This window comes from Pseudochaenichthys georgianus, chromosome 9 (assembly GCF_902827115.2).
Source record: "Pseudochaenichthys georgianus chromosome 9, fPseGeo1.2, whole genome shotgun sequence".
Lineage (NCBI taxonomy): Eukaryota > Metazoa > Chordata > Actinopteri > Perciformes > Channichthyidae > Pseudochaenichthys > Pseudochaenichthys georgianus.
In genome coordinates, this window is record NC_047511.1 from 20,012,246 (window position 1) to 20,031,931 (window position 19,686).

General features: G+C 38.7%; 3 protein-coding genes and 1 long non-coding RNA gene across 4 annotated transcripts in view; all 4 read left to right on the plus strand.

Annotated features, from left to right (window-relative positions):
* The first annotated feature begins 293 nt into the window (after positions 1-293).
* LOC117452308 (zinc finger protein 135-like) lies at positions 294-4,056 on the plus strand. The gene is made up of 2 exons (XM_034090849.2): positions 294-565; positions 2,306-4,056. The coding sequence occupies exons 1-2, from the start codon at positions 319-321 to the stop codon at positions 3,142-3,144; spliced, it is 1,086 nt and encodes a 361-aa protein (XP_033946740.1). The 5' UTR covers positions 294-318; the 3' UTR covers positions 3,145-4,056.
* Positions 4,057-4,366: 310 nt separating this feature from the next.
* LOC117452306 (zinc finger protein 37 homolog) lies at positions 4,367-11,235 on the plus strand. The gene is made up of 2 exons (XM_034090847.2): positions 4,367-5,174; positions 6,400-11,235. The coding sequence occupies exons 1-2, from the start codon at positions 5,003-5,005 to the stop codon at positions 8,760-8,762; spliced, it is 2,535 nt and encodes an 844-aa protein (XP_033946738.1). The 5' UTR covers positions 4,367-5,002; the 3' UTR covers positions 8,763-11,235.
* A 145-nt stretch (positions 11,236-11,380) lies between these two features.
* On the plus strand, positions 11,381-14,572 carry LOC117452307 (zinc finger protein 260-like). The gene is made up of 2 exons (XM_034090848.2): positions 11,381-11,690; positions 12,561-14,572. Exons 1-2 carry the CDS (start codon positions 11,519-11,521, stop codon positions 14,000-14,002), a joined length of 1,614 nt encoding a protein of 537 aa, XP_033946739.1. The 5' UTR covers positions 11,381-11,518; the 3' UTR covers positions 14,003-14,572.
* A 3,907-nt stretch (positions 14,573-18,479) lies between these two features.
* Positions 18,480-19,686, plus strand: part of LOC117453182 (uncharacterized) — a 69,593-nt gene continuing 68,386 nt past the window's right edge. Inside the window, exons 1-2 of the long non-coding RNA XR_004552844.2 lie at positions 18,480-18,760; positions 18,865-18,967. This is a non-coding gene — a long non-coding RNA (uncharacterized lncRNA). The remainder of the gene's footprint in view (positions 18,761-18,864; positions 18,968-19,686) is intronic.

Genomic DNA, 19,686 nt, shown 5'->3' on the forward strand with positions numbered 1-19,686 from the left:
ATAATAATGCATTGCATTTTTTATTAGAGCGCTTTTACAGGTGCTCAAAGCGCTTATGTTATTGTTTCCCTTATTAGTTATTGTGGGAGATTGGGATAATGTGAATGTCAATCTAGTTAGGTGGCGGCAGCACCGTATAGATAGATTCTATCTATAAAAGTATTTTATTGTTTTTTACACACCGTATAGATACAGATTCTATCAATAGATATATTCTATCTATACGGTGGCGCTAGGTGGCGGTAATGTAACTTTATCAGTGCAGAACGACTCCCTAAACCAACGAAGAAGAACATTACACCGGAAGTTGTGTTGTTCATGCCAGCGAGAAAAACACAAATTGGTTTGGCTTATTTTGTCTCTTCATACATCCATATATTTCACACAGTAGAAATGGCTGCAGTTGAGAAACTGAGAAGTGTTATCAACGAGCGACTAGCTGCAGCTGCCGATGAAATATTTGGAGTTTTTGCTCAAGCTTTATCAGCATACGAGGAGGAGATTTGTCGTCAACGCAGATTATTGGATACAGTCTTGAAGCCTCAGATAAAGCTTCACAGAACAGGTGTGTAAAAAACAATACAATACTTTTTTGATTTCCTTTCAAGTACTTACACATTATCAAGCAATCTGAATGGGATTCATTATGGTTGACCCCTCTCGTTAGCTATATTTTGTGTAGGGTGTGAATAATGTATACAAATTATATTAATTTAAACCTATAATACCTTACGTATTTCCATGTTCTACTAATTTATGTACGAGGTATTTAATTGTGATCTATATTAAGAAATCAGATGTAAATACATAATCAAATAGAACAGAAGGACTCATTTCCAATAAAAACATGTGTGTACTCGTCCAGTTAAGAAATACAATTCTGCATTAATTGAAAATATTGCATCCTATTGTGACGATAGAACCACATTCTGTTCATTAATTCACGATCAAATCTCCAGCAAAGATCTCAAATACACACAGCGCAGCGATTAAAATACACATCAGGCCTTCTAGAACAAAATGACTTGGGGTGCATCTGAGATTACAGGGGGTGCATCAGTAGTAGGTTTACAGAGCAATAGCGGCCAACAACAGCAATGAAAATAGCATTGATTTTATGGTCCCCAATAAACAAATTATGGCATTTGTAATGTTTTGAAACCAAGCAAGTGAGAACATTTCAAGTGTGTTAAAAGTGCAATCCTGAAATAGTTCATCCAGTCCAAAGTGGACTGTGGCAAAGAAAAGCACAAAAGCTTCAAAACTGTACTGATAAAACAAATGAGAACATATTGTAAATCAAGGCAAATATGATTTGAACCAGCTCATGGTTTGAAATGGCAAACATTGAAAGGCAAACGTATTATTAAAACCATGTACATCATCACCTTGGTACCTTGGTATCATATACTCTGGGAAGAGAATATTTACTTTGCTTGATGTATCACATCACCATGTGAGGTTGACTTTTTGACCTGGAGAACATTTCAGCTGCAACATTAGCTTGTTGATTAGCTTGGAATACGAGATATTTTTGTAGCCATTCGTGGTGACGGCATCTGTGCTATTGTATGCATTATTTGACCCAACATTTCTACAGGCATGGCAGAATATGGCACTATTTTTACATGAATATTCTAGCCATTGTCTATTTTTATACCACAAGCTGCAAAATGACCATCTTGCCCCACTGTACTGGCGGGTACTTGTTTAGATATACATGGGCAGGCTCTGTTTTGCCGAGGTCCGCTGGCACCTGCCGCCCGCCGAGGGGCGGCGTTGTTTCGGGCGACGAAGACTGCTGCTTCGGGGCGGCAAGTCGGGCGGCAGTATGTTAGTGTCCACGACGGAGGGTGACATAATGTCCCCATCTGACCTGTTGCTATTGTCTGCAGTAGATGCAGTGTTGCTGGCGTTTAGTGATGGTTGTTTTAACCATTTTCGTATATATCCATGATTATCCACAGATGTGTGTCACTGCTGTGGAAGCACTTTGGAAAGAATGCACGTGCAGCGGCGCAGGTCACGCGCACCTGACAAAATTTGTATTGTATTCTATTATTGTTGTTATATTTATAATATTTTTCGCTCCCTTCTCTTTTTTGAATAGAGGGTGCATAACATTCGTGCAGTGCATGCCTATGCACCCCCGTAGAACCGGGCCTGATACACATTGTTAAAATATGTTATAGTTTTAAAAAGTTGGTGGCCGTGTGTTGATCTTAACACCATTGCCCAGCATTGAATGCAATGTGCTTCCCTAACACCACACTGACAGCACTTTGTTTATTTTCTGTCCCTCCAGAGCTCCCTCAGCAACATGTCTGTAATGAGGATGAGGTTCTCACTGACCAGCAGCTCTGTAGTCAGGAAAGGAACTCCAGTCTGGACCAAGAGGACTCAGAGCCTCCACAGATTAAAGAGGAACAGGAGGAACTTTGCACCAGTCAGGAGGAAGAGCAGCTTGAACTAAAGCAGGAGACTGATGTCTTCATGGTGACTCTTACTGATGATGGAAAATGGACTTCGCTATCGGATCATGATCAAAATCAAAGTGTCGCAGAGAAAAAGCCTCCTGAAAACATTTTACCTAAAATAAAAATATCTGAACCTAACAGAGAGAGCTCTGGAGGACCAGAACAAAACCGTGAACATCAGCTCCTTTTTCACATTTCTCATGTAACACGTAACCAAGATCAGACAAGTGGCAATCATAGAAATGCAACAAAACCAAATCAAAAACACAAGGGGACCAAACCAAGTGAAAAACAATATAAGTGCAACAGCTGCAGTAAAGACTTTTATTTGTATTCAGAACTTAGAGTTCACATGATATCTCATGGTGCTCGGAAGCCGTTCAGTTGCACAGTTTGTGGAAAGGGATTCAGCTTCAAATGTAACCTGAAACGACACATGGTCACCCACTCAGGGGAAAGGCCGTACTCTTGCAACTATTGTCACTGGACTTTCCGGCGTTTGGAACATTTGCAAGTTCACGTAAGAAGTCACACAGGTGAAAAGCCTTACAGCTGTGTTTACTGTGATAAGGCAATGTCCTCGAGCTCAGCATTGATTAGACATGTCCGTTCGCATGCCGGTGAGAAGCCTGAGAACAGCAATATTTCAGGAGAGATTTTATTATAAGAACAAAAGAGACTTACAATTGCATCCTCTAATCATGAGCTCACCCCCGAAGCAGCAAATAACTGTTTACCCAGAGCCTTGTGTGATGCTTTTAAAGCCCTTTTATATAATGTTCTTTATATGCATTATATTAATGCACAAGTGTGAAAGAAATGGAACGATTTGTGATTCATGTGGCAGCTTGGATTGCAACTCTAAAGCAAAAATATATTTGATAGTGTTGAATTATGTAAATAAAGATGAATAGATGTTACTGCTAGGGTTAATACTGTAATATTTCCCCTTAAATAAACTTGAAAAAGATGCTTAATCAATTGTCCTGACATCACAAGTCTGTAAATTGATTTAACAGATAGCAAAACACTTACATTACATTTGACACATCATTTGGAATAACAGAAGAACTAAGCAGCAGCCTTTATCCCTCTTCAACTTTACTTCATTACATTACATTGCATTTAGCTGACGATTTTATCCAAAGCGACTTCAAATAAGTGCATTCGACCAAGAAGATACAAACTTGAAGAAAACAGAATCATATAAGTACATGAGGTTTCATAGAGCCAAACATTTCAAATGCTACTCAACTGGCTTTAGATAAGCCAGCCCTTTGTTAGTATATAAGTGCTTTGTTAGTCATTGTATTCTTTGGGTTTATGGCCAATGTGTGGAATTTCAATGCTGGAAGTCATTGTACAAATGCAAGATGCAGATTTGTATCATCAAATATTTTACTCTTCTGTCTGTGTATGTAGTGTCCCAATAGCCTCCAATGATGAATGTTTGATTGACTCTGCCCTTATTCTTCCTTTGAGTTATATTTTCTTTGGCAACTGTTAAGTTACTTTAATGTCATGTAAGAGTTCTGAAAGACTTGTGGATGTTCAGCAACTGTTTTGCTAATACATTAAGAATTGTAATTGTGTTGTTGTTCTTTTAATTATCACTCAGAAACGTTCGGTTGTTCCATCATCTCTTATGTGGATGTGTGAATATATTGGATTTCTTAGTGCTGGTCAAACAAAACAAGCAATTTGAAAACACCTCCTTAGGCTCTTGAATTGACACATTGACAATTGCCAAAGCACCAAGGTGTAACTGTTTACATGGCATTACAATATTATGATCAAAAAGCTACTCTAAACAAAGAATCCAAGCTCAAACATAATTTATTTGAAGTTCTTTAATATAAAACACAAAATACTTGCTTGACAAGCCAGCATTTAAGATATTTATAGCAGCGATGATTAGTATTCACTTGAGTGAATCTGACAAGTTTTAAAGGTGTATAATAAAATCTTCCTATAGCCTTGATCCATAAACAGTACATTTAGAAAGATGGATAAATTAAACTGTTGGAAACGATTAGACACTGCTTATAAACTGTAATCAATGATTACTCAATCAAGGAAAAGAATAAGGAACATATTCTGATTGGCTAACTTAAGAAGAGTTTTTACTTATAAAGCTACACAAATAGGGGGAGGCGTGTGGCACAGTCGATAGAGCCTTGGTCTGGGGATCAGATGGTGACAGGTTCAAACCCCACTGCAGACAGCATGTCGTTGTGTCCCTGGGCAAGACACTTCACCCCAAATTGCTCCTCTGGGGATTGCCCACAGTATTGAGTATGTAAGTCGCTTTGGATAAAAGCGTCTAACAAGTAACATGTAATGTAAACACAATCACTCACTTATTTGACACACTCCCGTGCAGCAGGTGGCAGTATGACCCCAATATGTTGTTTGTTTACACAACTTCTCATGCGGAAGAAAACTGTCACGCACGTCACATCCACGAGTTATAGTTTTTTACGAAGTTTTAAGCGATAAAAAAGCATCTTTATTTGTATTCAACAATGTCTTCAGTTCAAAGTATGAGACGGTTTGTCTGTGACCGACTCACTGCGGCTGCTCAGGAAATACTGGGAGCTTATGAGAAGAAGATAGAAGGCTACGAGGCAGAAATAGCTCGTCAACGCCGACTGCTGGATGCCGTGCTGACACCTGAGTTAAAGTTACACCGGACGGGTACGGACAAATATTTAATATTTTTTAAAGGCTGTTCGTTTTTGAGCAATTTAATAACACGTACTTTGAGTCCAAAGACTGTAAGTCGAGCCCCACATGCCAGACAAACCAGTTTGACAGGTGTAATAATAGAATAATAACAAAGATGCCAAAGATTATACTTTCGCATAATCACGTACAAATTGTCCGTACACTTTAATATGCTTATGTTTAAACAAATACTATCTTAATTAATGTTGCACCACCTAACATGCGGAAGTCCCCTCTGTGCTGCAGTTGTCAAATCCCTAAGGGCAATACATGAATACGCTTGACAATCATTGACATAACTCTAATCTTCTTTCTGTCCAAATGTACAAAAGCCAATATGTTTACTCAAGTACTTCGTTAAATGCAGTTCCGAGGTACACATAGTACTGTCTGTACTTGTGTATCCCATGTTACTTCTGCTTGTACTACAATTCAGAGTCAACACTGTACTGTACATACTTTAATCTGAGAATTAGCTTTAGCTCTATAGTCTATAGCCTTATACAAAGTGTAATTAAAGATGTGCTTTTATGCAACCTTCTGGCTTGTGACCACTTCCAGCTATACCTTGCTTTTAATATCATGTAAATACTTTATTTATGCTTTTAAGCCAAACATATACAACCTTAAGGATATAATCGTTCAACAAACTAGGTATGCCTTGGATTGTTCTGCAGGTCTTGACATGTCTTGGATGTCTTTGAGTTGTTGGCAAATCCACTACTGAGACTGTTTCCCTGAGTGTTTGATCTAAACATCTGCAACCATGGAGATTCAACATACTAAGTTCACCCAGTATTTTACAAACAGAAAAAGTTGAAGGAAAAGCCAAAACGAATTGTAAAAATGTACATTTGTTATTTTTTACTTTTTTCTGACAACTCTTCAGATTCATTTATGACACACTCGAGGGGGCCAAACCCCTATGTTTTAACTAATCTACCAAACTGTATATAAAGTATTTGGAACTATCTTCACCTTAACCAGCTTCAACAATAAAAGCCTACATGTTTATTGATTGATCAATGTTAATGCAGTGTTAACATTAGTTTAACATAAATAAATAAATTACTCCTCATTGGGCAACTCAAAATGTTCTATGTATTATAGACTATTTTATCACAACAGTTAAATATAGGTTTATCTATTCACAGTCAGTCATCATTGTCCCATTCCTTTCTCCCTCTACCTTCAGAGCTCCCACAGAGACATGTCCAAAAGCTGGAGGAGGATGACGTGGTTCTCGTGATCCAGCCGCAGCACTTTGACCAGGTGACCAGCTCCAGTCATGTACCGCCAGATCCTCCACCTGTTAAAGAGGAACAGGAGGAACAATGCATCAGACAAGAAACACAGCAGCTTGGACAACAGAAGGAGACTGAAGCCTCTAAGTCAGCTTCAACTTGTGAGCAACCTGTCAACAGTGATCCCTCTCAGTTTTCGGTTCCTCATCAAACTGAGAGTGCAGTGAATCAAGATCCTCAATCCAGCATCTCAAGCAAAGATATTTTATCTAGATCTGACGGGGAGACTTCTGCAGTATCTGAACCAAGCACTGACCACCAGCTCCCCTCTCACAACTCTGCTGGAAGCCAAGATCACGTAGCTTGTAACCATGGAAATGCAAAACCAAGAACACACATCGAGTCACCACAAAATGAGATAAGCAAAGTCCAAAACTCAACATCAGCTACAGGAAGTGAGGAAACATCAGATAGGAAATGTGGTGATAAGAACACAGCAGCCACCAGCAGTACTGAACTGACAACAAATGAGGAACATATCAATGACAACACAACATCAAGTGGAAATGATGAGCCAATGACAAAAAAGAGTCCAGATACTGGTAAAACCACATCAGCTACCACTCCACATAGGAAAGGTAATAATGAGATCACAGCCTCAAATGAAAAGCCAACAACAAACAAGAAAGGTGAAGATGGGAGACCAACCTCACCAGGAAATGTTGATACAATGCCAAATGCCAACACATTATCAACCAGAGGCACTGAGCTAACACGTAATAGGAAAAATAATGATGAGTCCTCAGTATCAGCTAAAAGTACTGAACCAACACCAAATGAGAAATGCAACGAGAAGACCACAACATCAGCTACAGGCACTGAGATAACACCAAACAAGAAATGCAATGATAATGTTGCAACATCTAAAGGAAAAAGTAGGCCAACACCAAATAAGAAATTCCAAGACGAGAGACCTAGCTCACCTGGAGGTGTTGAGCCAACACCAAATAAGAAAACAGATAGAGGCACAGAGCTAACACCAAATGAAATATCTAATGAAAACAAACCTAAGTCAAAAGGAACTAGTGAGTCAACAGCAACAAAGAAAAGCCAAGAGGGGAGACAAACCTCTTCTGGAAGTGTTAAGCCAAAAAAGTCACATAGCAATGAGAAGACAACATCAGTTACAAGTACTGAAAAAACAAAATGTAAAAAATCAACCAGAGCCGTTGAGCTCACACCAAATAAGAAATGTAACAATGAGACGACAACTTCAGGTAAAAGTCCTGATCTAAGAGTAAGCAAGAAACCCAACGATGGGAACACAACATCAACTACACGTTCTAAATCGAAAACGAATGAGAAGCTTCCTGATGGGTGTACAACTTTAACCACAAGCAACAAGGTTACGCCAAAAAGGAGACAGAATGATGGAAGCACAACATCTAAGGGAAGTACTGACAAAACACCAAATAAGAGACGCAAGGATGATAAAACAACATCAACTACTGAGAAAACACAAGTTAAGAAACGTAGCCAAAGAAGCACAACATCAAATTCTAACTCACCACCCAATCAGGGAGCTGGGAACCAATCAGGTGATAGCATCCAGGATGATAATAACCCGTACAAGTGTGACAGGTGCGGTAAAGTGATGACTAACTTCAAAAACTACAAATTTCATATGAAATCCCACACTGTTGAGAAGACTTTCAAATGTGACACTTGTGGTTTAATGTTCAGGGAGAGTTGGGATTTGAAAAAACATTTAACGATTCACTCTGGCGAGAAGCCTTTCAAATGCAAAGTTTGCAGAAAAAGATTCAACCGGCAGTATAATCTGGATCTGCATTCACGTGTTCACAGTGAGGACAAGCCGCACAAATGTGACACGTGTGACAAAAGCTTCAGGTCAGATGTGAATCTGAAAAAGCATGTGAGAATTCACACAGGTGAGAAGCCTTACTCCTGCAGCAAATGTGGCAAAGGATTTGCTGATTCTTCGTCTTACAAAAATCATCTGCGAGTTCATTCGGGGGAAAAGCCCTTTGTGTGTTCTTATTGCAAGGTACGATTTGCTACCACGACAACTTTGCAAAGGCACATCAGAACACACACAGGTGAAAAGCCATACAAGTGTGAGGTGTGTGACAAAGAGTTCGGTCACAGAACAAACCTGAAAAGACACATGAAGTTGCATAATGAAGAGAAGGGCTACAAATGCTGTACCTGTGGAGAAGCGTTCCCTACATGGCTAAAACTCAACCAACACGAGAGGGTACACCGCAGTGATGCACAAAGCTCCACTGCCTAAAAACATGTCTGCATTTGATACATCAAACTTATGATAAAAGTATCTTGCAGCCAGAGTGCATAGTGGAATTTCATTTAAAGGTGGGGTAGGTACGTTTGAGAAACCGGCTCGAGATACACTTTTTGTTATATTCCATGGAATACTCTTAACATCCCGATAGCAATGAATATCTTAAGTGCTTTGACAAAAAATCCATTGAAAAATGTCATCTGTGGGAAAAGAAGCACGACCAATCATCTGAGCCGGCCCAGCTAAAGTAACTGGATGGCCTACCTGCCTGTCAGCCTTCCATCTGTGCACAAACTTATCTCGTGCCCTCATTGGTCATGTGCGCGTTCGTGTGTGTTGGAGGAGGGGCTCTGTAAGGAAGTGGCAGATTTTTTCCGGCTGTGTATTTTCAAATCCTAGCGCACTCGAGCTGGTTTCTCCAAAATTACCTACCCCACTGTCTAAAAAGAATACATTGTTAAATCTGTTCCTTTGGATAATAAGAACCTGTTTTTATTTCAAACTGCTTTTAGTGTTTTAGCCTATTTGTGCTGGGAGCTGATTAGGGATGCATATCGGTATCCGGTATTACCGAAATACCGGTTACTGGTGGCTACGGTATACCGTACCGAAATCAGATCCGTTTAGAATTTTAGATAATTAAAAAAAAAAAAATGTAAATTTTTTTTTATTTTAAAAGTAAGTCCATGGCCCGTGATGGCGGGTGTTATAAATTAGATTCTATAACACATAGGTTTGAGCAAGCTCTCTGATTGGTCAATAGGCGTGTTTGATTCTACGATCAAACAATGATCAAATAGAACGTGCCTAATCACAAAGTATCCAGTGGCCTACACACGCCACTAGCCTACCGAAACTACTTCCATGAGCCTACATCGTGTGGTTTCCATAGCGATGTTTAGCGACACACAGCCGTTACACTGTTAGCAGACATAAAAACGAGTCATCGCTTCGCAGCTACTGGGCTCCATCTCTAAACAACAGAAAGATGTGGAGCAACGCGCTTTTTGCCGGTCCGGGACACACCATGAAACGGCCACTGGAGGAAAGCTCTTCCTATAACGTAGTCCTACCCGTGAACACCACAGCACCACCTGCAAACAAGTCTGGCATGGAGTTCATGGAGAGCATGAACATCCACCTTCATTCTGAACCCAAAATGTTTCAGCACCATGGACAGCCTGATTTGATTTGTTCCGCTAATCCCACACAGTGATTACTCAGATATTTAAATAGCCTAATTCAAGAATTGTTTTCAATAAATTGTTTTCAATAAATTGGTTAATAATATATTATTTACTATAATTATATCAATAACTGTAAGCGGGGTAGCAGGAGTGTTCGATTGATCGGCTATCGTTACCATGGGAACTACTTTCTAGGAACTACTTTCTGACGGAGATTAACTCAAGCAGAAAGTGTAGGTTTGGGAGCAAATTAGCCCACATTATGAAATTAATTTACGATATTGTTGATTACAATTATAGTTTGTGTTATAGAATCGCAATCATAATGACGTTCAAGAACGGCCTCTCGTGTATGATTGCTTAATTGCATAATCGTTTTTCTTCATATTTTATGTATTTTTCATTGTTTGTTCAATACTAGAAAGGTAAAAGTCCCACAAATGAACTGTGATGGGATTTGTTTTCTCTCACCAGTGAAGGTAAATGTTGATTTTAAAGATGAGATTTGTTGTTTGTGCAATGCCGAGATCTCATGACCATTATTCTATTATGTATTTGTTCTCTAGTCGAATCTCAGGTTTAACATTAATTATAACGGTGCTATACCGGTCTGTTTGCATTGACAAGATGTGCTATTCACGTGGCACACCTGATGGCGGGTGTTAGAAAAGATATTCCATAATCGGTTTTCTTCATATTTTTAATGTAGTTTTCATTGTTTGTTCAGTACTAAAAGGTCCAAGAAGTCCCACAATTGAATTTAATATTCATTTGACATGTTAACTATATCGTAAAGCGCTTCATAGGAGTAATTGTGGGATGATACATGTTCAAAGTATCACGATATGTATCGGTATCGTAAAAAAGGCAACGATATGCATCCCTAGAGCTGATGATGGGGCAGCTTTTGTTGGTGTCTGCTGCTTCAGCTGCTAGTGCTATTTTATCGACAATCATCTATTCATAGAATATTTATTCAGTTTTTATTGAAAATTGTCGACATCCTTGTATTTGTATGGTCAACACAATTCTTGGTCGGATGCGGTTGCAAGGTGTTACAATAACAAAATGATCCAGCTTGTTTGCTGGACTATCCTTTGTTTTTTCTGATATTGTTTTAATCAGAGCTATTATTCAATTTATTGTCAAATTAAGAAAGGAAACTTTGCTTGTTTGTTTTCTAAATGCATCAATGTTTTGACTTGTATCTAATAACTTTTCAAAGTGAATCATATTCCTACAATCAACACATTCAGCACAATTATACTGTAAAACATTTAATTTTAAATAAATTGTATTGCACTGTTTCTAAAATGGTGTGGTTGTAATGTTTTCTGTTGCATTGTACGTTTTAGTCAGCTTGGACTGACATTTCCTGGAAGGCACATGTTGCACAAATGTGCCTTTTTCTGACGTTGCCCCTGTCTCACTGTTTTATTATCTCTGATGTAGAGAGATTAACAGCTCTGGCAGGAAATGAAGCATTTCTGTTAAAGTGACAAACTGAAGACAGTGTGTCAGAGCTAAAGCCAAGAAAGCCTTATTTCTAAATGATTTAAAATGTCTGCAGTTGAAAATTTGAGAAAGGTTATCAACGAGCGACTAAATGCTGCTGTGGAGGAAATATTAGGAGTTTGTGAGCACACTATAGTTGTGTACGAGGAGAAGATCGTCCGTCAACGCAGATTGCTGGATTTCCTTTTGAAGCCTGACATAAAGCTACACAGGATAGGTATGTCACTGAGGTCCTTTTGTATTTTTTACATTATTGTAACTTGCATTAAGCCAAATAAACGTTACAATTCTGACATTTGTAAGATGAACCTCACCTACCGGGTTTAGCTAGCGTTGCAGGTTCTTCCTGTTATTCTTATTCAATAACATATTGAGTGTGGTTTTATTTACTTATATGCTGACTTGCCAGACACAAATCTGAATGACTGTTTTATAAATCTGTTTAAAATGTTACACAAATATCCGTAAATAATAGAAATAAAAGTAAATATCAAGATTTCACTTTGGCTTATTCAGTAGAAAGGTATTAACAAGAAAATATACTTAAGTACCCTCCTTTTTAGACAGAATGGTCCCTTTCAGAGAGGTAGATTAGCATAAATATACATAAATGTTATTACTTATTTATTGTTTCAGCTGGTTAACTACAATGTTGGACATATAAATGGATCATATCTTTCTTTATAAAATCGTAATCCTAAAAGTAACTAATTACTCCACTTAACTCAAAATATGAAGTATAGAATAAAAAGGAAAGGAAAGCTAAATGAAAATAAATCTGGAGTATGAGAGAAATCCGTATAAAGCTCTGTACCGCCAAAAAGTCAGATATACTCCTCTCAGTCAAAATAAAAATAATAATAATAGCACCAGCCATTAGTTCTTAGAGGATAACTTAAGATAAAGTGAAGCTTTGATTTAATTCTGCTTATTCTGTTGAGCTGACTACAGGCTAGGCCTATGTGACTAAATATACTATCAGAGTAGTTAAATACTTATTAGTCATAGGTTAACCAACAGTTAATTCATATCTTAAAGCTACACAGGGGTGAAAACGATCCCTAATGTTTCTTATTTTTTCCCCCAGAGCTCAAACAGCAACTTTTCTGTAAGCAGGAGGAGAATGAAGTACTTCTTGATCAGCAGCTCTGTATTAAGAAGAGGAACTCCATTTTGGATCAAGAGCCTGCAAAGATTAAAGAAGAACAGGAGGAACTGTGCACCATGGAGGGAGAGCAGCTCGTACTGAAGCAGGAGAGTGCAGCAGAGGAACATCCCCTTGACAAAATTCGTATTGTGTGGGTGAGATCTGAATCTGACAGGAATAACTCTGCTGTATCAGAGCAGAGAAGTGGCAAACAGCTCCTCCCCAACACCTCTCAAGTAACAGATAATCAAGACCACAGAAGAAAAAAACATGGAAACGAAACACAAAAAACAAATACAACACCAAAACCTAAGCAGCAGAAAGGTGCATCCATTACAAAAATGGCAAATAGTTGCGGAAACACATTGTCAACTACAAATTCTGAGCCAAAACCAAAAAAGAAACATAATGAAGAGAAAGCATCAAGTACACATTATGAGCCAAAACCAAAGAAGAAACCTGATGCAGGGAAAGCATCAAGTACACATTCTGAGCCAAAACCAAAGAAAACAAATAAACATAGTGATGGAAGATCAGCTGCAATTATTGAGCCAAAGCCAACAAATAAATGTAACAAGGTCCATCCCACATTGACCACAAATCATGCCCCAACAACTCAAGATAAACATTATAAAGGGAACACAACATCAGCAGACACTACTGAGCCAAATCCCCAGAACAAACCTTGCAAGTGCGACGAATGCGGCAAAGCATTTTCTCATTTCCGTGACTTAAAAGTTCACATGAGAATCCACACGGGGGAAAGGCCTTTTGAATGCAGCTACTGCGCAAGGAAGTTCGTCCAGAGTTCTGCTTTGAGACGACATATAAAAACTCACACTGGAGAAAAGCCCTTCCAATGCAAATCATGTGGGAGAAAGTTTGCCCAGATGTCTTCGGTAACCAAGCACATGAGAACTCACACAGGGGAGAAGCCCTTTGTTTGCATCACCTGTGGAAGAGGATTCAGCTGCAAAGTGAATATGCAGAAGCACATGAGGATTCACACAGGTGAGAAGCCCTACACCTGCAGCGCCTGCTGGAAGGACTTTGCAGACTACTCATCGCTGAAATGTCACACTCGACTGCACACAGGGGAGAAGCCTTATCAATGCCCTCAATGTAAGGAAAGATTCACAGTCAGCACAACTTTGAAAAAGCACATAAGAACCCACACAGGTGAAAGGCCATATAAGTGCAACACTTGTGGAAACAGTTATTTTCAAAAAATACACTTGAAATTACACCTCAGGGTTCACACAGGCGAGAACCCGGACAAATGCAGCGTCTGTGGAAAACAGTGCAGAAGCGGAGCAAAGCTGAACATTCACATGAGGATTCATACTGATGACGCTCCGAGCAGCAGTTCTGTAAAGTTGTAAATGCATATCATGAAAAAAGTCATCATTATGTAACAAAAGGGCTTTTTTTTAGATCTTATAAAAAGTGTTCTCTTAACTTAAAGAAAATTGGCCCTTGAAATAGTGTTGGAGCTGTTTGAGCTCACAGGCCCCTGAATCACACATATGTGATATCGACAAGGAGTGAATGGGAAATGTGTGAAATGGATAAAAAATATTTTGGCCTAGAATCAGCTGCTTCCTTAAGTATTACAGGATTTTAATAACCCTCTATGATCAACAGATTACTCAAAATGCCTCTGTAGCTGTAGAAAACAACTCATGGTCCTATTCTGCCATCATGTGGTCCTTTATATATTTGCAATATTTCATTTACATATATATTTTTATTTGCTTTCAGGTGATATTCGGTGTGGTGGGTTGTGTGTTATTTGCAAATTGCTTGTAGATTTGTATGCTGTCAATATCCGCTTGTATTGCTATCCCTGTGCAACATTTCCATTGGTATCTATTGTTTTTTGTTTTAGTGAATACTCTTTTTTGTTTGGTGTTTTTGGTGTGTTTGCATTAAAATGATATTATGTGTCTTAATGTATTTGTCTTTTATTCACTTACATTGTATGGTTAGATCATTTTTATTGTAAAAGTTGATACACAGGTTGCCCATCTGTCAATGTTAAAGAGAAACCTTTTAGTTAAATCAGAAATTACCCAATTCTGCTATCTAGTGGGCATGTATAAACTTGCACCATTAAAGGCTATTTTAAAGCCTTTTCTCGCTAACTTTCTACTTTTATATTAACCCCCAGATATTACATTCGGGTTCAGATATATAACAGGAGCGGGAATTAAACCTGAGTATATAAAGTGTGCTTCACCCTACAATTTACCACCTGAGTGACCTCACACATACCCAAATAAGGTAAGATTTCATTGCATCCACTATTACCTTTGTATGCACACACGATTATCTCTTCATATACACCCACAACCAAAGGCTCACTAAAAATATTATTTTAGAGCACAGCTTGCTGTCAGATATCGAAATGAAGTGTATGTATATAGTTAGATTAATGTGGTAAACAGTGTGATAAACTGATAATACATTGTTTAAATTGGAAGAAAATTGCAGAAGCACTGTCTCTGTGTGTCTGTCGGACCACCCACCTACGCCTTTGTACATGTATCAGTCTGTGCTGCAGTGGTTAATCAGTGGGTCGTGGCTCCAGAGCTGCAGTGACTCCAGTGTCATTGTGGAGCATTAGCAGCTCACAGGTTGGTTCATAAATCATCTAGATTATGTTTGCACAGCTGGTTGCAACCCTCCACTCTCCTAACCCCAGCCTCGGACACTGTATCAGTTTCAAACAGGCAAATATTTATAATCATCTTGGAGGACTTGTATTACTTAGTTTCCCTATGTGATTGATGGAGTATCTGTGAGTAGCCCTTTGGGGGGCAACTGAAAAACAGTAGGCCTTACAAAATAAAGTAGGCTTCATTGAAATGCTCCTTTCTGTGCTGTACCAAAGAAAACCCTAATGGTTAAAAGTTAATACTTAGCTAGTTTGATAATTTTAGTCGACTTTATTAACTGCGCTCAGTCACCCATACAAGTTATGTTTTTATCTTTTTGGTTTATAATTGAATTGTTTTTTATCTGAGGTGGGAAGTAATTAAGTACTACATTTACTCAAGTACTGTACTTAAGTACAATTCTGAGGTACTTGTACTTTACTCGAGTATTTCCATTTTATGCTACTTTGTTCTCCACTACAATTCAGAGGTATGTTGTGTACTTTCATCCACTACATATTAAATACCTTTACAGATTTGGATTATAATCAACACTTAAATCAGACTTTAGTTAAACCTGGAGTAAATTCACAATGCAGTATACAAAGTCATTAAAACTAGCTGCACCTTTACCAGCTAACACTTTAATGCATCAATAATCATAATCAAAACAAATCATATATTATTCGGAAATTGAGTTTTGGTATTTTAAGTTTATTTTGATGCCAATACTATCTACCTTTACTTGAGTAACATTTTAATGCAGGATTTGTACTTGTAACAGAGTATTCATACACTTTGGTACTTCTACTTTTAATCAAGTACAAGATCTGAGTACTTCTCCAACCTCTGTTTTTTATCCCATCAAAAACAAATGACTCCTGCGCTCACACAGGGGCGGATCTAGACAAATATTCATGGGGTGGCAAGAGGGTGGCAGGAGATTTTGAGGGGTGGCATCCCCTGACAGAAGTATATGCTGATTTAAATCGCAATCATATCAATCAATTAGGGGTGTAACGGTACACGTACCCGTACTGAAATTATTCGGTACGGGCCCTTCAGTTCGGTACACGAGTGTACCGAACGAATATAGCGTTAAACGTAAAAAATTGAGAACATGAACAACTTTCTGGATGTAATCTATATCATTTAATTTCCTTGGACGAGAGGCATACTATGAGAGCTGGTCACAGGGATGCGTTCAAATGTAGTCAGTAATTTGAGGAACTGTCGAAATGGCGAACGCAGATAAAGTTGAGCTTGAAAATCCTCCAGCATCATTGAAGTCTCCGGTTTGGGAACATTTTGGTTTCGCAGTTACGTACAAGGATGACGGACAAAGACAGGTGGACCGAACCAAAGCTGTTTGTCGGCATTGTTCAACTAACATTGGTTACGCGGCTAACAATACATCAAACTTGCAGACTCATTTGAAAAGGCATCACCCGAACGTGAATATCACCGGTACCAAAAGACTGCAGTGCAAACCCAACTCCCGCTAGCATTTAAGCCTCCACCAATCGCAGAAAGTTCAGACCGAGCCAAAGCTATTACAAACGCCAAGTATCCTTATGTTGCCATGGTAGCAAAGCGCTACCTGGCTGTATCTGCTACCTCTGTCCCTAGCGAGAGAGGGTGTTCTCCACAGCAGGAGACATTGTTAGTGCCAACAGATCTGCCCTTTCGGCAAGCAATGTGGACAAGTTCATCTTTCTTTAGAACAACATGAAAATACAATGACAAGCAAGTCATTATGTCAAGCTGGCTGCTCAGTACTAGTACAGTTTAAATACAGATTATTTCAGTTCATCGAAATGCTGCACCTTAATGTTTATTTTACTATATTTTGTATTTATTTGAATACATTAGTCACAGTTTAATAATAATTAAAAAAAAATATTTAATGTTTTGTGATAATTTTTCCTGCTGTACCAAAAACGTACCGAACCGACCCGTGACCTAAAAACGAGGTACGTACCGAACCGAAATGTTTGTGAACCGTTACACCCTACAATCAATTTTAACTTGGAAAGCCACAATATTAATATTTTAAATCAATCACATAGGTGATATTATTGTGGCACATCAGTAAAGCCTTACATATAAGGTGGCAGACGTAATTTAATGAATTTTAACTGAACAATAACTGAATGAGTTTGTCTCACTCTTAGACCAGCAGGGGTACCAGATCTATGCAGACTGCTGCAATAAGTACATTAATTAACTGTCTCATCGATGTTTGTCTGAATTAATATGATACTATTAACAATGATATTATTCCTATCAGCTGTCAATCACTGTTAATAAATAATAATAATAATAATAGATTTAATTTGTTAGCGTTTTTACAGGTGCTCAAAGACGCTTTACAGATATAGTGAAGAACTGTTATGATTAACATATTCATTTATTATTGAATACACTATATTTTTTGGAGGAGTTAATGATGAATGTTCATCAAGATGCTTGCTCACCCTCCTTCAAATTTGAAAAACAAGTAATTATATAATTATTGATATACAGTTACAACCTTGACTTTACATCAGAAAGAACAAACATTAAAGAAGTGACTAACTGCATCAGTTAGGGTTAAAAAACGTGTATTCAGCTAAAACATCGCTGCAGTTATTATCCAGTGGAAGGTCCTTACCTACTGGCCTAGTTACATCAAAGTGGTTACTTTGTTTGGCTGGGCAGTGAAGTTTTACACACCGTCTTATTTTACTTTCTCAGGACTTAAAACTGTTTTTTGGGGGCAGACCCCCTCAAAGAAAAAAATATATACACGCATACAAGGTCATCATCTTAATAGTTTGTTATTCTCATCGAGTCATCCGTGAGCAGAGCATCAAGTTGACGTGTCTATTACAGCTGAATGCAGCGATTACTATTTTGTTCAGCAAAACGCCTCACAAACGTATTAAGATCAACAGCTTTAGTGCGTTTTGATTCAATGCTGAGTACAGCCAAACTGACAGTCTCTTCTCTGTCAGTGTAGACCGCAACTACCTCATTCCTTCAGTGCTTGGGTCCGAACGAAAGGCTTCTCGTTTTGCGCCGTTCCCCCTGTTCAAGTGAATTCGCCACCAATCATATTTCCACTCTCGCGCCAGGACCGGGGGAGGGGTTACATGACGTGCATCTTGTGGTGCATTCACTTGCACTCGGACATTAGAGACTTTCTCTCATAAATGTCCGATGAGCCACAACTTTTCTTTCAAAACAAAGATGCCAACTGGGGTGGCAGCCGGGGTGGCAAGGCTATTGTTTAGGGTGGCAGTTGCCACCCCATGCCACCCGGTAGATCCGCCCCTGCGCTCACATGAAAATCTTTATTGAATGCTACCTAAATCGAACGCACCCTTTCACCTGTCCTGTGCATGGCGGCCCATTTGAGCCTGCATGGACACATACAATGCTGATAAAGGACTCGCGTCGCTGCTGCTTCATAATTGCACGTTTGCAAACTTTCTTTTACTAGTAAGTAGCGTTTAATTATCAGTTTGACTATCAACAACCCAATTCTGTTTAAGGATATGTGGAGAATTCACTTATTTCACCATGTTTTCTGCTCTGTTTGTTAGCTATGCATCGGGTAAGCCGCACAGGTGTAGCCTACTTCAAACCGGAAGAGCTGCTTGGACCCAACTCTTTCCTTCCTGATGAGAATATTCCAATTTCTTAAAGGTAGTACTTTGCTGATTGTTGGGCCATGTCAGTCACTCAGTTATTATTGCATGACAATGGCCTTTTCTATACTATGTGGCTGCTGTTAATTGATGGCTTCAACTCAAGTATCGCTCTGCTCAGATTTGCTTGCGTTTCCTTTCGACGCCTTTTCCCGTTGGCTACTTTCTACTTTTATTTTTGTGTTGCGTTTTAATTTGAAGTGTATCTATTTATACTTAATTATTTGCTTGTGTCTAAGAATGATTTGTATGAGGTTGTTTGGGCCTGTGTGAAGCGGTGGCGTAGGCAGAAATCAAATAGTGGGTGGGCCCAAAACAAATCGGGTGGGCCCAGCCTGTTCAAGACCAAACATACTTAATATGTCCTAAAACGCATTTTAACTGAAATAAGGCACTATTAAGCCAACTACTTGCCTGATTGCAGAAAAGTTTATTCAGATGGACACATATATATTAGAAGTCATGTTACAGGCACAGTAGCCTATAACATGACACAGCTGCCGCTGCACAAACACACAGTTGCCAACAGCTGCACAGCAGCAACAATAAAGCATGGATACACAGAGCGGTGCGGACATACTCATTCTGGAACGGCTGCCACATAAACACACTGGCGCGCACGCACACAAACATTGCGTAAAGTCCAATTGCTGCAAAACTATCAAAAAACAATAACTGTAATTAATAATTATTTGTTTATTTGTTTGTTTATTTATT

Excerpts from the sequence above, each read along its gene's own strand:
- LOC117452306 (XM_034090847.2), top strand. The coding sequence starts at position 5,003 with ATGTCTTCAGTTCAAAGTATGAGACGGTTTGTCTGTGACCGACTCACT. Across the intron at positions 5,175-6,399 it reads GTTAAAGTTACACCGGACGG|AGCTCCCACAGAGACATGTC; the intron begins GTACGGACAAAT and ends CTCTACCTTCAG.
- LOC117452307 (XM_034090848.2), top strand. The coding sequence starts at position 11,519 with ATGTCTGCAGTTGAAAATTTGAGAAAGGTTATCAACGAGCGACTAAAT. Across the intron at positions 11,691-12,560 it reads CATAAAGCTACACAGGATAG|AGCTCAAACAGCAACTTTTC; the intron begins GTATGTCACTGA and ends TTTTTCCCCCAG.
- LOC117452308 (XM_034090849.2), top strand. The coding sequence starts at position 319 with ATGCCAGCGAGAAAAACACAAATTGGTTTGGCTTATTTTGTCTCTTCA. Across the intron at positions 566-2,305 it reads GATAAAGCTTCACAGAACAG|AGCTCCCTCAGCAACATGTC; the intron begins GTGTGTAAAAAA and ends CTGTCCCTCCAG.